Raw genomic sequence first — 15,886 nt, forward strand, 5'->3', positions numbered from 1 at the left:
CTGCAGATTCAATGATTGTTAATGCCTCAAGAAAAAAAAAAATCCTACCTTTACTTGGCCTTTTTGGAAAGGAAGAGTAAATTCACCATGAAGGAGTCCATTTTGTTCTACGAACACAACATCATGTTTGTTCACTTTATCCTGTGTAGAAGCAATCAAGCTTCCTGAGGGCCTGAAATATAGCCAGAAAAGAAAGGAATGAAGGAATAATTAGAACAGGTTTTCAAGCAACAATTCTCCAAATATTCATAGATTTTTCTAAAAAAATATCTGTTACTGTGTACAGATATGTAACAGATATTTGTTTGAGCTGGGTGGCCATGTAAATTGAATAAATTTATTAAAAATGGATTAGGAGTGATAGAGGGGAATCATAATCCTACACTCTAGATCCAAAATTAATTCCAGTAAAATCTTGATAAATAACAGGAAATTATAAACAGAAAGCCAATAATATACACACCATGAACCACCCCATATTTCCTTACTCACTTCCAGGCCAGAGCTTGTCCTAGTCCTGGGATAGGCTCACTGGTACTTTGTAGAATAAGCTCCCGACTCCACACTCTAACTTTTCGAGCACCTGAATATTTGCAGAATTCCCATAATTCCCAAAGTAGAGGATGAAATCGAGGAACCCATGAACGAATGAAACAGAAGGCAAGAGGAAAAAAAGAGAATAATTGCAAGTCATAGAATTCCCATAATTCCTTATCACTATGGTGCAGCATCATGGAAGCAATAAATCCAGCACATCAACCATATCAAGTTGGGGAAAGCTGCATCAAAATGTGAATACAACCATGGGGCTTTGGAAGATTTTTTTAAAAACTAAGACTGTACTTCCTTCACCTGCTCAGCCAAAAGCTGACAGGAATTAACATGCTATTATTTTAAAATAGTGCCAACCTGTTCCTGGGCAAACGTCACTCACTGCTACATATTGTCCATCTCCTTTCCAACTGATCCGAGGTTTATGGTCATCCCATGGTAAAGCAGGCAATATTTCCTGAAAAAGATAATATGAAATGATGCAAAATTTGGAAACAGATATTTTTAAACACATTGACTGAAATCTTACAAACATCACCAGATTTCATTAGATTTTAAGTGTTTTAAAATTTAAAACTATTAAAACTTGCAACAGTGCCTATCACCTGTAAAGGACCATTACCACCTAATTATTCTCCTTTAATATAATTGTATATAATTGCATTTCTATTAAGGGTTGCCATGCAGGCTCAGCTAATAGAAAGTCCTCAAGGCATATCAGTCTTCCCTCAATTCTCATTACATTCAGTAAGCCTGCTGAGATAATAGTGATCATGAAATTGAAATCTAGTAAAATTTCGCCCTAGGGGGAAATTGCAGGGCAGCCCTACTATTTGTGATGTCGTCTATATCTAGGCACACAAATTATTCACAGGGATCTTAGATGCTCTTGAAGCAGAGGTGGTATTCAGCAGGTTCTGACCAGTTCTGGAGAACTGGTAGCAGAAATTTTGAGAACCGGCAAATACCACCTCTGACTAGTCCTGCCCCCATCTATTCTTTGCCTCCTGAGTCCTAGCTGATTGGCTGGGTCTTCTTTTGTTGCCTTGCACAGGAGAACGGAGCTGGAAATCAGGTTAGTGGGGCGGGAAGGGAATGGAGATTTTGCAGTAACCTTCCCCCAGGAGTGGGGAGAGAATGGAGATTTTACAGTATCCTTCCCCTGCCACGCCCACAGAACCAGTAGTAAATTTTTTTGAATCCTACCACTGTCTTGAAGGGAATGGTATTAATTAAATGTTGATTCATAAAACTCTTTTTATCCCCACAAAATGAAGTAGCAGTGCAAGATCAAACATGTGGACCCATTCACATGTAATCTTACACACTTACTTACATATTAGCACATATTAACCATATTAATACTTAGCACCATATGCACAAACATTAAAGTGTCACCTTAGGCATCTATGTTTTTTTATTATCCCACAAGCTGGGAGAACTCTCATTGCCTTTCATTTTACTTTCTTGAATTCTTGGCTTGACATTAGATGTGAACCAGGAATCACAAGTTAAACACTCATTAAAATGATTTCCTGATGGCTTATTTGGCAACTGTTATATTCCTGATCTGAACAAAAGAGGCAGGAATCAAAGAAAATGAAATTAAATCATAGTTGATATTTCCACCTAGTTGTATTCAAAGACATGGCACATGAACTTAGGACTTGCACAAGTTCATATATTAACATTAAATCCTGGCCCATCATTAAATGCAAATTCAGCTGTGCCACTGAGTCAAGATCTGGCAGTGAACTTATGATTACTAGAAATGTGGATGCTTTCTATCCAAGTTCCAAACTCTAATCACTATTTCAGTTCAATAATTTGCTGCATATATTTTAATATTCATGTCTGCAGTAAAAATGCATACTTGTGCATCATTGTAATTAATTGAATATTTACATACAGAATCAGTATTTGCATTATTAAAAACATAGTACCTTTGGCTTGGTATGAGCAGCTTGCTTGCCCTCTGATCCATGAAACTGTGTTTCCTTTTTACCCCATCCAACAGTAATGAATTTACCTAAGAATCAACCAAATAAAGTGTATTTGAAGATTAACTTTTCATATATTTGTCAAAAGCTTACATCCAACTTTTTCAGTTTCCTTCTAACTCTCCAGAGACCACTGCATAAAAAAGTAAAAAAAATTCTATAGACAATTTCCAAGGTTAAAAAGTCCACACTCCACATTCACTATATGAAAGTTAATGTTTTTATACTTGGTAAATTGCCAGCCAGACTGATGGCAATGTCACATGTATGTAACAAGTGACTATAAAACATTCCTCTCTTTAAACTTACTGCCCTGATACAATAAACACATGGTCTTGGACTTCAACCCATAATAATTGATAGAGCAGCTAGTTTCGTCAATTTAATTTCTCTGTGTAGCCCAGCCCTTCACAGAATTGTAGTAATGTATTTTGTAAGATTCTAGCATCTGCACTACCACCTCACCTTCTCCAAAATCATCCTGGTGGATCTGCCTTTCCGCAATTGGTTCAAAGTCTCTTGTCATCAAAATCAGAGTCTGCTCACCTGTTACAACAAGAATATATAAAAAACTTTGAAATTAAAATTTAAGTGCAGTTGAATCATCTTGTAGAATCATAGAAGGAAGCAACTTCTAATTCTGAAGTTCTCAGGCCCAATCCCGGGTTAGTTCAGATTAACTCTTCTTTGAAAAATTATCTCTTTTCTTGACAGATATCTAGAAAAAAGGAGCCCTCCGGTGCTGTTCACAACAAAGAGGAGGGAAAAAGTGGGTGCCACTATGGTTTCAAGCCCTACTCCTTTTTATCTGTGTCAATGTCATACAAAGGGAAAGAGCGTTGAATTGTAGATTGTACCCACCATCTGGCCCCTGCCTATTGCTTTGTTGCCTGTTGTGGTTAAGAGTGATATTAATGCATGGCATATGAACCACCATGCTTTTGGCAAACAAGGAATAATTAAAGCAAATCAATGGCTGGTTAAAGGTAGAGGTTCTCTTCGTACATACGTGCTAGTCATTTCCGGCTCTACGGGGTGGTGCATCCAAGTTACCCAAGAGCTTGCTCTTCTTGAGACCATTATCTGTGAACTGACCTTAAATATCACATTTCGGTTCTTACTATGTTACAGAGGCCCTGATTATGACATTGAACATGTAAACAAGCTAAATACACTACTAACATGGGAAGCATCCTGCCCACACGCTTTTATCTTTCTTGGTGACTTCAATCTACCTCATATTAACTGGACCCTAAATGAATGTACAACTGAACCCATACATGCAGCCTTCTACAATGCTGAAACAAATCTGGGACTAGAACAACTAGTAACCAACAATATTAGGCTTAACAACTGCCTTGATCTCATCTTCTGCAATAGTTTGAATTCAGTTTACAGAATACAAATTAAAGAACCCTTTTCCAACAGTGACCACAACATGATTGACTTTTGTCTCAACATACGTCCACACAAAAATCATCACAATGACAAAATCCCCAATTATAACTTCAAAAAAGGCGACTAGGATCTTATAATCAATGATCTCTCATCATTGCCTTGATTGGCAATTTCCATTCACTGGGTGCAATACTGTTGAGGACCATTACAACATACTCTTACTAGAAATCAAAAGAGACATCAAACTATATGTACCAATAACAACTCCCAAAAGCAGGAAAAACAGATTACCCATAACAATAAGGAAGCTTCAATCCAAAAAGAGATCACTTTGGCAAAAAAACATTGTTGAAAAAGCACTGCGCAATCTAAAATCATCCCTATCTATTGGACTGGACAGAATATGTGCCTACTTCTTAAAAAAGCTATCCACTGCCATAGCCGAACCTCTAAGCATAATCCTTGAAAAAATTTTCAGAACCAGCTCCTTGCCAAAACTATGGTCACAAGCCACGGTCATCCCCATCTTCAAAAAGGGAGACCCCAGCCTAGTTGAAAATTACAGACCAATCTCCTTATGCTGCATCACCTGTAAAGTCATGGAATCAATTATTAATCAATCCATTATCCTTCACTTAGAGACAAACAACCTACTCTCTAATAAACAATTTGGTTTCAGAAAAAAACTATCCTGTAATCTGCAACTCTTACACTTCAAAAACATATGGACTACACAACTCGATCAGGGCAAAGCAATAGATGCAATCTACATAGACTTCTGTAAAGCCTTTGATTCAGTGGTACACGACAAACGACTCCAAAACTAAAATCTTACGGTATCTCTGGACACCTGCATAACTGGATAGAAGCATACCAGCCAAACAGACAACAAATAGTCAAAATTGGGAGCGTCCTATCAAATTCTGTACCTGTCAACAGTGGTGTCCCCCAAGGCAGTGTTTTAGGACCAACTCTCTTCATACTCTACATAAATGACCTCTGTGATCATATTAAGAGCAATTGCGTTCTCTTCGCTGATGATGTAAAGCTATTCAACACCACAGACAATACTACTACCCTCCAAAAAGACCTTGACCATGTATCAGAATGGTCAATCAAATGGCAACTTCAAATCTCAATTAATAAATGCTCTGTCTTACATATTGGCAAAAAAAATTATCAGAAAATAAAATACAAGCGAAATAATCAAGACCTTGTTGAGGATCCAAACTTTGTCAAGGACCTTGGAGTACTCATCTCTAATGATCTAAGTGCTAGAGCCCACTGTAACTACATAGCCAAAAAGGCATTAAGAGTTGTTAATCTAACGTTACATAGCCTTTCTCTGGTAATATTACACTAATAACTAGAGCATACAAAACATTTGCTAGACCAACACTTGAATACAGCTCATCAGTCTAGAACCCACATTACGTATCTGATATTAACACAATTGAAAAAGTCCAGAAATATTTCATAAGAAGAGTTCTCCGCTCCTCTACTCATCGCAGAATACCTTATGCCACCAGACTTGAAACTCTAGACCTAGAAAACCTAGAACTATGCCGCCTCCGGTCCAATCTAAATATAGTATATAAAATCATACATTGCAATGTCCTACCTGCAAGTGAATACTTCAGCTTCAATCATAACAATACAAGAGCACACAATAGATACAAACTCAAGGTTAACCGCACCAAACTTGATTGCAGGAAATACAACTTCAGCAACAGAGTGGTCAATGTTTGGAATACTTTACCTGACTCTGTGGTTTCTTCCCCAAACCCCAAAAACTTTAACATTAGACTGTCTACTATTGACCTCATCCCCTTCCTAAGAGGCCTGTAGGGTGCGTGCATAAGCGGACCAATCGTGCCTACCATCCCTGTCGTATTGTTTCTTTTTATTTTTCTTATAAGTATCTATCTCATGTATTCAAAACTATGTTTATTCTTATACCTGTATCTTGTAAGCAATTGACAAATCAAATAAATACTAAATACTAAAATACTAAATCTCCGTTACAAAGCTGAAGAGCCAGCGCTGTCCGAAGACATCTCCATGTTCATGTGGCTGGCATGACTAAATGCAGAAGGTGCATGGAACGCTATTACCTTCCCACCAAAGTGGTCCCTATTTTTCTACTTGCATTTTTACCTGCTTCTGAACTGCTAGGTTGGCAGAAGCTGGGACAAGTAACAGGAGATCACTCTGTTACGTGGTGCTAGGGATTCGAACCACCAAACTTCAACCTTTCTGATCGACAAGCTCAGAGTCTTAGCCACTGAGCCACCGTGTCAGATGCAATGAGCCATTCTTTGCCAGAATCCAAAAGACAGAGAATAAAGTTGAGAATGTTTTGCAATTTCGATTTGTACCTGTAGCAAGAAGAACAAGCTCTTGGTCTGGACTCCAGCTCATTGCGGTCAGGCCACTGTCCACACTCCCAACACATTCCAACTGCAAAAGAATAAGATTTTAATACTGTTTATCTCTTTAATAGAAGCCAACACCAATAAATCAAGCAAATTACATGTTTTACTTCAATCATCTTCAGTCATCAGAGTCAAATAAAGATGGATAGTGATCATGCTCTAGTCTTGCAATACTGTTATTTCTGTAGTCTTGTATAAGAACTTCTCTCCATAATATTTAACTAGAAATGAGGTTGGAGCATAATGTCAACACAGGTGACCCATAATTGAGCCCAAAATTTAAGTTGCTAAGCAAGACATTTGTTAAACAAGTTTTGTCCCATTTTACGACCTTCCTTGCCACAGTCTAAGTGAATCACTGCAGTTATTAACTTAGTACACAGCTGTTAAGTGAATCTGACTTCCCCATTGACTTTGCTTGTCAGAAGGTTGCAAAAGGTGATCACATGACTCTCGGACACTGCAACCATCATAAATATGAGTCAGTTGCCAGAAATCTGGATTTTGATCATGTGACAATGGGGATGTTGCCATCGTCATAAATGAGAAAAAAAATTCAGTGCAATTTCAAACAATCATTAAATGAACTGTTAAATTGAGGTCTACCTGTATATCTTTATTACTATGGTTACAGTGATACTGTACAGAAAATATTAACTCTTTGCTCCCATATAGTGGCCACCAGCCCATGTGTAGCATAACTTTGCTCTTTTTTAAAAAAAGAAAGTGCTAACTGCTCAAAACAATTTCACTGGAAATCCAGTGGAAATTGGACTCAACATTTTGAAGTTAAATTTCTTCTGTACTACCGTCAAGCATATTAACTTTTTACAAAGATCATAAAATTCATCATTAATTAATATACTCCTCTTAAGGATTTTAAGATACAAACTATTAACAAGAGGTATCAGTGGAGGTGTTAGCATTTCCCAAATGTTGCAAGTTATGACACATACTTTTGTCACAATATGGGAAAGTTCAACATCTTAATGTGATGTTTTTATGTACTAGCCCTGTGAAGCAGCACAGAATAGATGCACAACCAGGAGTACTAGCTCTGTCTTTACAGATAGTCCTTACTTAATGACTGCCCTGTTTAGCAACGGAATCAAATCAAATCTTTATTACGATCAAAAGCCAACAAAAGGAGGATAGGGTACAAAAAATTAAAAGGCATCAAAGAGACATCACAGTAAAAAATTACATCAAATTCTAAAAATATTATGAAAATGTAAAACACTGTATTTTTTTTAATCTAAAAAGAATCTAAAAAGAATGGCACAGGTCATCTTCTGATGGATTTTAAGTGCTGCTGCACAGAACCTGGCAACATTATGATACAGAATCAAAGAAATTTATATCCATAAGCAACATAACAGATAACATATTGCCAAGGTCAAGTAAACATACATCCGATTCCCCAGAAAATGAGCTCATCATTTTCCCAATGGATGGGGAAAACCAGGTTTTCCTAGCTTCCCATAACAGTTGGAATGTTGGGGGTCATTGAATTTCAGGAGCTAAAGGCCAAACAGTGCCACAGAAAATATATACATATAATGATTAGTATTTTATGCTATTTTTTATTCTTATGTCCAAGAAGCCAATAGATTTATTTAAAGGGGCAACAACTATATGAAGACTAGCTATGTTAAAGCAAGTACTTTTGTATTAGGCCTTGTGTTCTTGCATTCTATTTCATATCTTATTTGGACACTGCTATATTTGCCATTCTGCCATACCTGGTGAGTGTTTAGATTGCATAGTATAACATCGCCAATTGCAGTAGCTACGCAGACTGATTCTACATCTGGCAAATCTTCCAGGCCCACAATACACCCATTTCCATCTTCTGGCAGAAAACCCTCAGTTGTCAAAGTAACTTCGTTGATGACCTTTAAAACAAAGACCAAAAAAAAAAAAGGTTCACGAGAAATCTTTCATTCTTGTTCTAGATATTGTTTGGATCATAATTGTTATCTTTTTGAAAGATTGACAAACAAATCCAAACATCTTCGATTTTTATCTGTGTCTTGATGCTGCTCCAAATTAGGGTACAGGCAGAAACATTTATTATATCATGAAGTATCCCCCCAAGAAGCTAATTAGTCTGCAGCACTTAAACTGAATGCAACATTCAGCTTCTTCTTGCACAAATTAACAATAAAATATAGTGATTAGATTTAGAAAAGGAATATTCATTTTAAAAAGTCTTATCGGAAAAGTACAGATTGTAACCTCTAAGGATAGAACATGTTTACAGTTTAGAAAAAAAAATAGAATGGAATTTTCTTTGTATTTTTGGATACTCCCAAGTTCTTCCAAAATTTGATAGGGCTCTCTGTATAGCAATTTTTTTCAAAAATTAAAACCTTAATTTCACGAACCATTTGAAGAAAGAAATTTCCATTAAAACAAAGCAGCAATATCATCTAGTTTTCCTTCCACAGCCCCTGCTAGTGAGACAATTCTTCAAACCCAAGAACCATATATGGGATAACATGTGAACCCTCACCTCCTGTGTGATGGGATCCAGTTCCACAATTCCATACTCGGTGCTGATCAACACTGTTTCTCTGTCTGTGCGGACAGTGAAACCTTGAGGAGTTCCAAGAGCTCGGACTGGCTGGCATTCTTGTGCTCTCAATAATTTTAGGTTTCTCATTGTTTTCTCTACACACTCCACTGGAAAAAAAAAGAGATATGGTTTCCACATCGAATGATGATCTACAGACCCAGGGGTGGGATTCTACCGGTTCGGACTGGTCATTACAATTTTGCGCAAATCACTGGCCCCACCCATCCCCGCCCCACCCACGCACCATCGCTGCGTGCATTCTTCCACCCATCACTGCCTGCAGTCTGCCTTCACCCACCCGCCTGCCCGCCATCACTGCCTGCCTTCTGCCACGGCCCTGCCTGATCTGATTTCCCTGGGTAAGTGAGGCTCTGCAAGCCCCAGTCGCCTATCTGTCGCTGCTGCCGCCAGCCCCCGTTGAATCCTGACTCCCGGGCCACTACCGCCCTCACCGCCACAAACCGCAGTTGAGACTCAACTCCCAGGCCGGCCTAGGCCACCGCCACTCTCGCCCTTGCCTCCGCCGCTACCACAAGCCCTGGTTGAGTCCCAACTCCTGGGCTGCCACCGCTGTGCCACAAAGCTGGCTGAAGAACTCTGGGAGTTGAAGTCCACAAGTCTTAAAGTTGCCAAGGTTGGAGACCCGTATTCCAGTCCAAAGCGGCATGTAAGTCTAAGTGCTATTGCTACAATGACAGTGCTAGCTAGTTTTGTTTAATTTGCTTCAAAACATGAAGCATGTGGTTTTGGAGCAAGGACTTCCATGTACAGCAGCAGTCTATCTGCAAACAATAGATCTTGGAAACCAACAGCTGAAAAAGGCTCTTGCCCTGCTTGGGGGCTTCCTGGAAAAATCACTCTCACCAGAATACACAACTGAAAGCATAACAGGTTACAGGTAAAGAATTAAAGAATCTTTTATAGACAAGAGGATTCTTACACTTTGCTCATCTCACTCTGCCTTTCTTAAAATAAGCAGAATCTTTCATTTAGTTTAAATGCTGTAGTGTAGACTAAGTAGCTTCTTGGTGGGATACTTCATGACTAAATAGTATAAAGATCTAATCCAGTGTTTCTCAGCCAGTTTGGTTTAGTGGGTTAAGGCACCACATTAGAAATTGGGAGACTGAATTCTAGTCCTGCCTTAGGCATGTAAGCCAGCTGGGTGACTTTGGGCCAGTCAGTCTCTCTCTCAGCCTAATTCACCCCATAGGGTTGTTCTTGCGGGGAAAAGAGGAGGAGAAAGCTGTAATATATTCGTCGTCTTGAGTTGTTTATAAAAATAAAAATAAACTAAAAATAAAATGGTTTGGTTCTGCAACCCAGCAGGACAGACACACACTTCAGAGGTTAATTAGGACTGCAGAAAAAACAATGACTACCAACCTGCCTTCCATCAAGGACCTGTATGCTGCAGAAGCCAAAAAGAGGGCTATGAAAATATTTACAGACCTCTCACATCCCGGACATAAACTGTTTCAACTCCTTCCCTCAAAACGACGGTACAGAGCACTGCACACCAAAACAACTAGACACAAGGACAGTTTTTTCCCAAACACCATCACTCTGCTAAACAAATAATTTCCTCAACACTGTCCAACTATTTACAAAGTCTGCACTACTATTACTATTAACCTTCTCATCACTCCTTATCACCCATCTCCTCCCACTTGTGACTATATGACTGTAATTTTGTTGGTTGTATCCTTAGGATTTATATTGACTGTTTCCTAGTATGATTTGATTGCTTATTGTACCCTATGACTATTATTAAGTGTTGTACCTATGATTGTTGACAACTGTATCTTTTCTTTTTATGTACACTGAGACGATATGCACCAAGACAAATTCCTTGTGTGTCCAACCACACTTGGCCAATAAAGAATTCTATTCTATTCTATTCTATTCTATTCTATTCTATTCTATTCTATTCTAAAGATAGGATATAAATTAAATACGTAAATAAAAATAAATGAGCCATGTCAACTTTTAAGATTCTGCCTAGCGAATTCTGGGAGTTGAAGTCCACACATCTTAATGCTGCCAAGGTTGGGAATCACTGATCTTAAGCAGCAGCTTAGACCCTCCATGACTATTCTGAAATTTGACCATGCTAGTAAAAAAATAAAAAAGGAGAAATCTTTAGTAATCTCCTAACGTTTTATCTCCCCTTTCTCCTTGACAATAGTGGATTACCTCAAAATCCGCAATGAGTAGAGGAAAACGCCTCCAGACTCCTTAAGAGCACCGCTCGCTTTCCCTGCAACAGCACTGCCTTAATTTACGGACGCAGCGTGCCTGCCATCTTTAAACCCACTGTCTGAGCAGAGGCCTTCCGGAGCATGCGCTGTCAGCCGGTGAAGCTAAAACTAATGAGGGCAGCTTGGCTGCTGGGTCGCACGTGCTCAGTGACGTTCTGAAGTCCCACTGCGTGGAAGCAGAGCAGTTAAGCAACTGCGCGCGCAGGCAAAGACTTGAGCTGCCTTTGATACTGGTTTTGTGTGTTTTTTTGCCGTTTAACATGTCATTATCGAAGTACTCAATAGTTAAAAAAATAAATTTTCAGAACTTCGTCTAAATGTTAGTTGGGTGCATGGAAGGGAATAACAGATTTGAAATGGACTCTATAATATTCAAAGAGCATGGAATACTACAGGTTGGTTCTCTCTTAACTATAGTTTCATCTCTGGGCAACTAGTGATTTCTAGATTATGTGTAGGGCACATTTTGTGGCAAGTGTATGCATAGATCCACATTCCTTCTGAGATTGTAGGACAAGTGTATTAGTCTGTGGTAGCTCCAAATCCGAAGAAGTTTGATAAAAGGGCAGAAGCACAACTTTTTAAATTATCTGCTTTCTAATGAAATGTGCTAGTCTGAAAAGTTACTACCAAACTTCTAATAATAATAAAGGATCATCCTTCCAAGGAGAATTAGGCATTCATCTGATTCAGTCTTTCCAGCAAAACAGCAATCCCAGATCCTCAGAATGTAAAAAAGAAAAAAGACTGAATTGGCCCATTGCACTAAACCACCATGTGAGTTATTTTAGTTAAATATGTGTGAAGCTGTACGTTGTAATTTGCAATGTTCGATATTATATAAAACTACCAACTGTTTTTATGGAATAAATTATTAAACAAATGATAATAGTGTGATGTGGGCAAAGTGGCTTGGGGTGAAATGATTTCAGAGCTGACTAGACTTTACCTATTGAGAGCTGAATTCCCACTCTTATTTCTGAGGGCTTTTAAAATGCTTTAATGAAAATGTGCTAGTAATGTAAAACAAATGATTTAAAAATTGTGATTATTGCTCCTGATAACTGTTTGTATTACTTTCAAGGTTAATTTTGTTTTATCTTTTTTGATTATTAGGATTTTGCATGCTGCTTTAGAGTAAAGTGTCCTAGAACTTTGAAAAGTCAAATTGTAAGTATCACAGAATTAGAATTGAGAATGTGGTAGTAGCTTTTTCTCTGGTAATATCACACTACTAACTAGAGCATACAAAACATTTGCTAGACCAACACTTGAATGCAGCTCATCAGTCTGGAACCCATATCATGTATCTGATATTAACACAATTGAAAAAGTCCAGAAATATTTTACAAGAAGAGTTCTCCGCTCCTCTATTCATTGCAGAATACCTTATGCCACCAGATTTGAAACTCTAGACCTAGAAAACCTAGAACTACGCCGCCTTCAGTCCGATCTAAATATAGTACAGTATATAAAATCATACATTGCAATGTCCTACCTGCAAATGAATACTTCAGCTTCAATCATAACAATACAAGAGCACACAATGGATACAAACTCAAGGTTAACCGCACCAAACTTGATTGCAGAAATTACGACTTCAGCAACAGAGTGGTCAATGTTTGGAATACTTTACCTGACTCTGTGGTTTCTTCCCCCAACCCCAAAAACTTTAACCTTGGACTGTCTACTATTGACCTCACCCCCTTCCTAAGAGGCCTGTAGGGGGCGTGCATAAGCGCACCAATTGTGCCTACCGTCCCTTTCCTATTGTTTCTTTTTATTTTTCTTATAAGTATCCATCTCATGTTTTCAAAATTATGTTTATTCTTATACCTGTATCTTGTAAACAATTGACAAATCAAATCAAACCAAATAAATAAATAAATAAATAAATAAATAAATAGATAATAGATAAATAAATAGAGTGGGGGAGATCCTACCTCACAGGGTTGTTGTTGGGATAAAAGAATAGGAAGCTGCAGTGAAAGCTATCTTGAACATTTAGAAGAAAGGCAATATAATGTATCAATCTCTTCTGTCCCAGAAGAACAATGAAGAAGAAAGTAGGGAAGTCAACACCAAGGAAAAGCAATAATAAAACAAGACAAATTCCAGGTGCTTATCTTTCTGTTTCTGAGGCAGCTCCTCCAGATAAAAGGGCTAGGGGAGTTGAGCTCAGGTGAAACTTCCATACCCTGTAGGGTTGGGTTGCCAAAGGCCAAGATGGCAGCTGGCTATTGATGTGACTTGGCCTTCTCTCAAATTGCAGAGCAATGAATCAGGGAGGATACGTGCAGGTCAGGAAGTACACCATGGGGCCTTCATTACCATTATATCCTGAGGTAAGTGCCCACTATGCTTGAGTTCACATAGTACATTAGTCTAAACTGGTCTTGCCTAGCATAGATGAAGCAAGTTACCCAGGTTCCTGGTAGTGTTTTGTGTACCTTATTTCATCAAACCAATTGCAAACATGAGTGGTTTTTTTGAGCAAACATGGAGGGGTGAACAGTAGCCACCAGGTTCCATTTCAGCAGCCTATAGAACCTGCCCATCTAACAAGGCATCAGGGAAAGTTAAAAAAGCCAAGAAAACAGCTGTTCCTACATAATTGAAGCCCCAACTCTTTTACGTGCAACAGGCATAAAAAAGAGGTAGAATTTCACTCAACATTTATACTTTTTTGACCCCCTGCACACAATTCTGCTCCTCTGTTTTAGCACAACCATGCTAAAAATTGTGCAATGAAACCTTCTTTGGATACACTCTCTGGAAGAGGGGATCCATTTTTTCAGCCTCAGACACCTTTGACTTTACAATTGAGTCCAATATTTCTATTTGTAAGCAATTGTTAATTGAGTTTTGCCCCATTTTATGAGCTTTCTTGCCACAGTTGTTAATTGTATCAGTGATAAGACATTGAACTTGTCAGCTTGAAAGCTGACAGCCTGGGTTCGAAACACAAGCGCTGTGCAACAGGGTGAACTCCAGTTACTTGCCACAGTTCCTGTACACTTAAAACTTCAAAAACATGCAAATGCAAGTAGATAAATAGGTACCACTTCAGTGGGAAAGTAACCACATTCCGGGCATCTTAGTGCATCGTCTTTCTGACCACATGACCTCAGAAATATCTTCAGATAAAGCTAGCTCCCTCCACTAAAAACTGGAGATGAGCACCACCCATAGAGTTAGACCTGATTGGACAGGGGAAACCTTTACCTTAACTTTTACCTTTTACCTGTAATTAAGGTAGTAACACAAACTTTGTGACCTTTTTGCCACAGTTGTTAAATGAATCACTCCAGTTGTTCAAGTTAGTAACACAGTTAAGTGTCATTGGCTTCCCCACTGGCTCTGCGTTTTACAAGGTTGCAAAAGGTAATCACATGACCCTAGGACAGTGCAACCATCATAAATACATGCCAGTGACCATGTGTCTCTTTTGATCACATGACCATGGGGATGCTGCAAAGGTGGTAAGTGTGAAAAACGGTCATAAGTCAATGACCATGGGATCATGTTTGTGACCTGACAATTTATGTCAATGGCAAAGCCCAATTCACTTAACAGAAATGTTACTAACTTAACAATTGCAATGATTTACTTAACAACTGTGGCAAGAAAGGGTGTAAAATGGGACAAAACATATTTAGCAACTGTCTTGCTTAACAGTGGAAATTTTTGGCTCAATTGTGGTTGTGAGCCAAGGACTACCTGTATGTATGCAATGCATAAACTTACAAGTGCCAATTATATCTAAAGACATCTTTTGCAAGAGACCACTCAGCAGATGTTGGTTTGTTAAGTGCCCACTTCATTTCATGCTAGCAAAAGATGATGGACTCCGAAACATTAGGAAAGAGCCAGATTGGAGAAGACAGGTTAAAATTATCCCTGAACTGAGCAGAAGATATGATTATGTCAGAGTGTTTGCAGCGTGACCACCACTATGAGACAATCCAGGAACAAAACAGCACGCAGAGACTTAGACATTTAACAGTGGTTTATATACAAAACATATACAGAAATATACATGGTAGGCAAATACCTTACAAGTAATCTTAACTCTACATGGAGAAATCTGCAATGGATACAGGACACAAGGAGAGAGGATACATGCCCACTAATGGCTGCTTTATATAAACACCTCTTAAAGTGGTAAAACTTATGTGGGCCCCTTCTTAGTCTTAAATAGGCAATACCAATGCTGATTCATCTTCATTGCATCAGCCTTACATTGCATCAGACACATCTGGTCAGCTCTTAAAACTCAATACCTTAACAGATTATGTCTCTCCTTTCAAACAGGACCACATCTTGGAAGAAAATATAAAGCAGAAGATGTCCCTCGATAATCTTTAAGTGAGTGTCCACCTCCAGGTTAAATAACTGAGAGAAACTTCCGCCTGCTTTGACTTTGAGGACCAGCATTGCTCAAAGGGCTGCCAAAATTCTGATTAAGTTGCTGTTTGGTTGCTATCTCTTTGGCCTGTTCTTTGCATACGTTCATTTTTATAATCCAGAATTCATCTCTGAAACATTTTGAGCATTCCGAAGTGATCAGAGCATTCATTGAGTGCTTTAGGCACTGTCCTCCCCACCCCTCCCGGACATATCTCTACTGGAGAAATTAGGGCTGTTTGCTCTTTTGAGAAA

At 38.6% G+C, this 15,886-nt stretch overlaps 1 protein-coding gene and 1 long non-coding RNA gene across 2 annotated transcripts in view; one reads left to right on the top strand and one right to left on the bottom strand.

Annotated features, from left to right (window-relative positions):
• ELP1 (elongator acetyltransferase complex subunit 1) overlaps positions 1-11,295 on the bottom strand; it is a 45,595-nt gene extending 34,300 nt beyond the window's left edge. Inside the window, exons 1-9 of the mRNA XM_026712778.2 lie at positions 11,160-11,295; positions 8,901-9,070; positions 8,128-8,280; positions 6,329-6,410; positions 3,018-3,098; positions 2,496-2,581; positions 910-1,009; positions 493-583; positions 49-172 (exon numbers count right to left, since the gene is read on the bottom strand). Of these exons, the coding sequence (XP_026568563.2) occupies positions 49-172; positions 493-583; positions 910-1,009; positions 2,496-2,581; positions 3,018-3,098; positions 6,329-6,410; positions 8,128-8,280; positions 8,901-9,050 (867 nt within the window). The 5' untranslated portion in view covers positions 9,051-9,070; positions 11,160-11,295. The remainder of the gene's footprint in view (positions 1-48; positions 173-492; positions 584-909; positions 1,010-2,495; positions 2,582-3,017; positions 3,099-6,328; positions 6,411-8,127; positions 8,281-8,900; positions 9,071-11,159) is intronic.
• A 99-nt stretch (positions 11,296-11,394) lies between these two features.
• LOC113444173 (uncharacterized) lies at positions 11,395-15,673 on the top strand. Its single transcript, XR_003375196.2, has 4 exons — positions 11,395-11,619; positions 12,341-12,394; positions 13,497-13,569; positions 15,539-15,673. It is a non-coding gene; the product is annotated as an uncharacterized LOC113444173 (long non-coding RNA).
• Positions 15,674-15,886: the final 213 nt, after the last annotated feature.

The sequence above is a fragment of the Pseudonaja textilis genome, chromosome 2 (assembly GCF_049901715.1).
Source record: "Pseudonaja textilis isolate UNSWEBS1 chromosome 2, rPseTex1.2, whole genome shotgun sequence".
Lineage (NCBI taxonomy): Eukaryota > Metazoa > Chordata > Lepidosauria > Squamata > Elapidae > Pseudonaja > Pseudonaja textilis.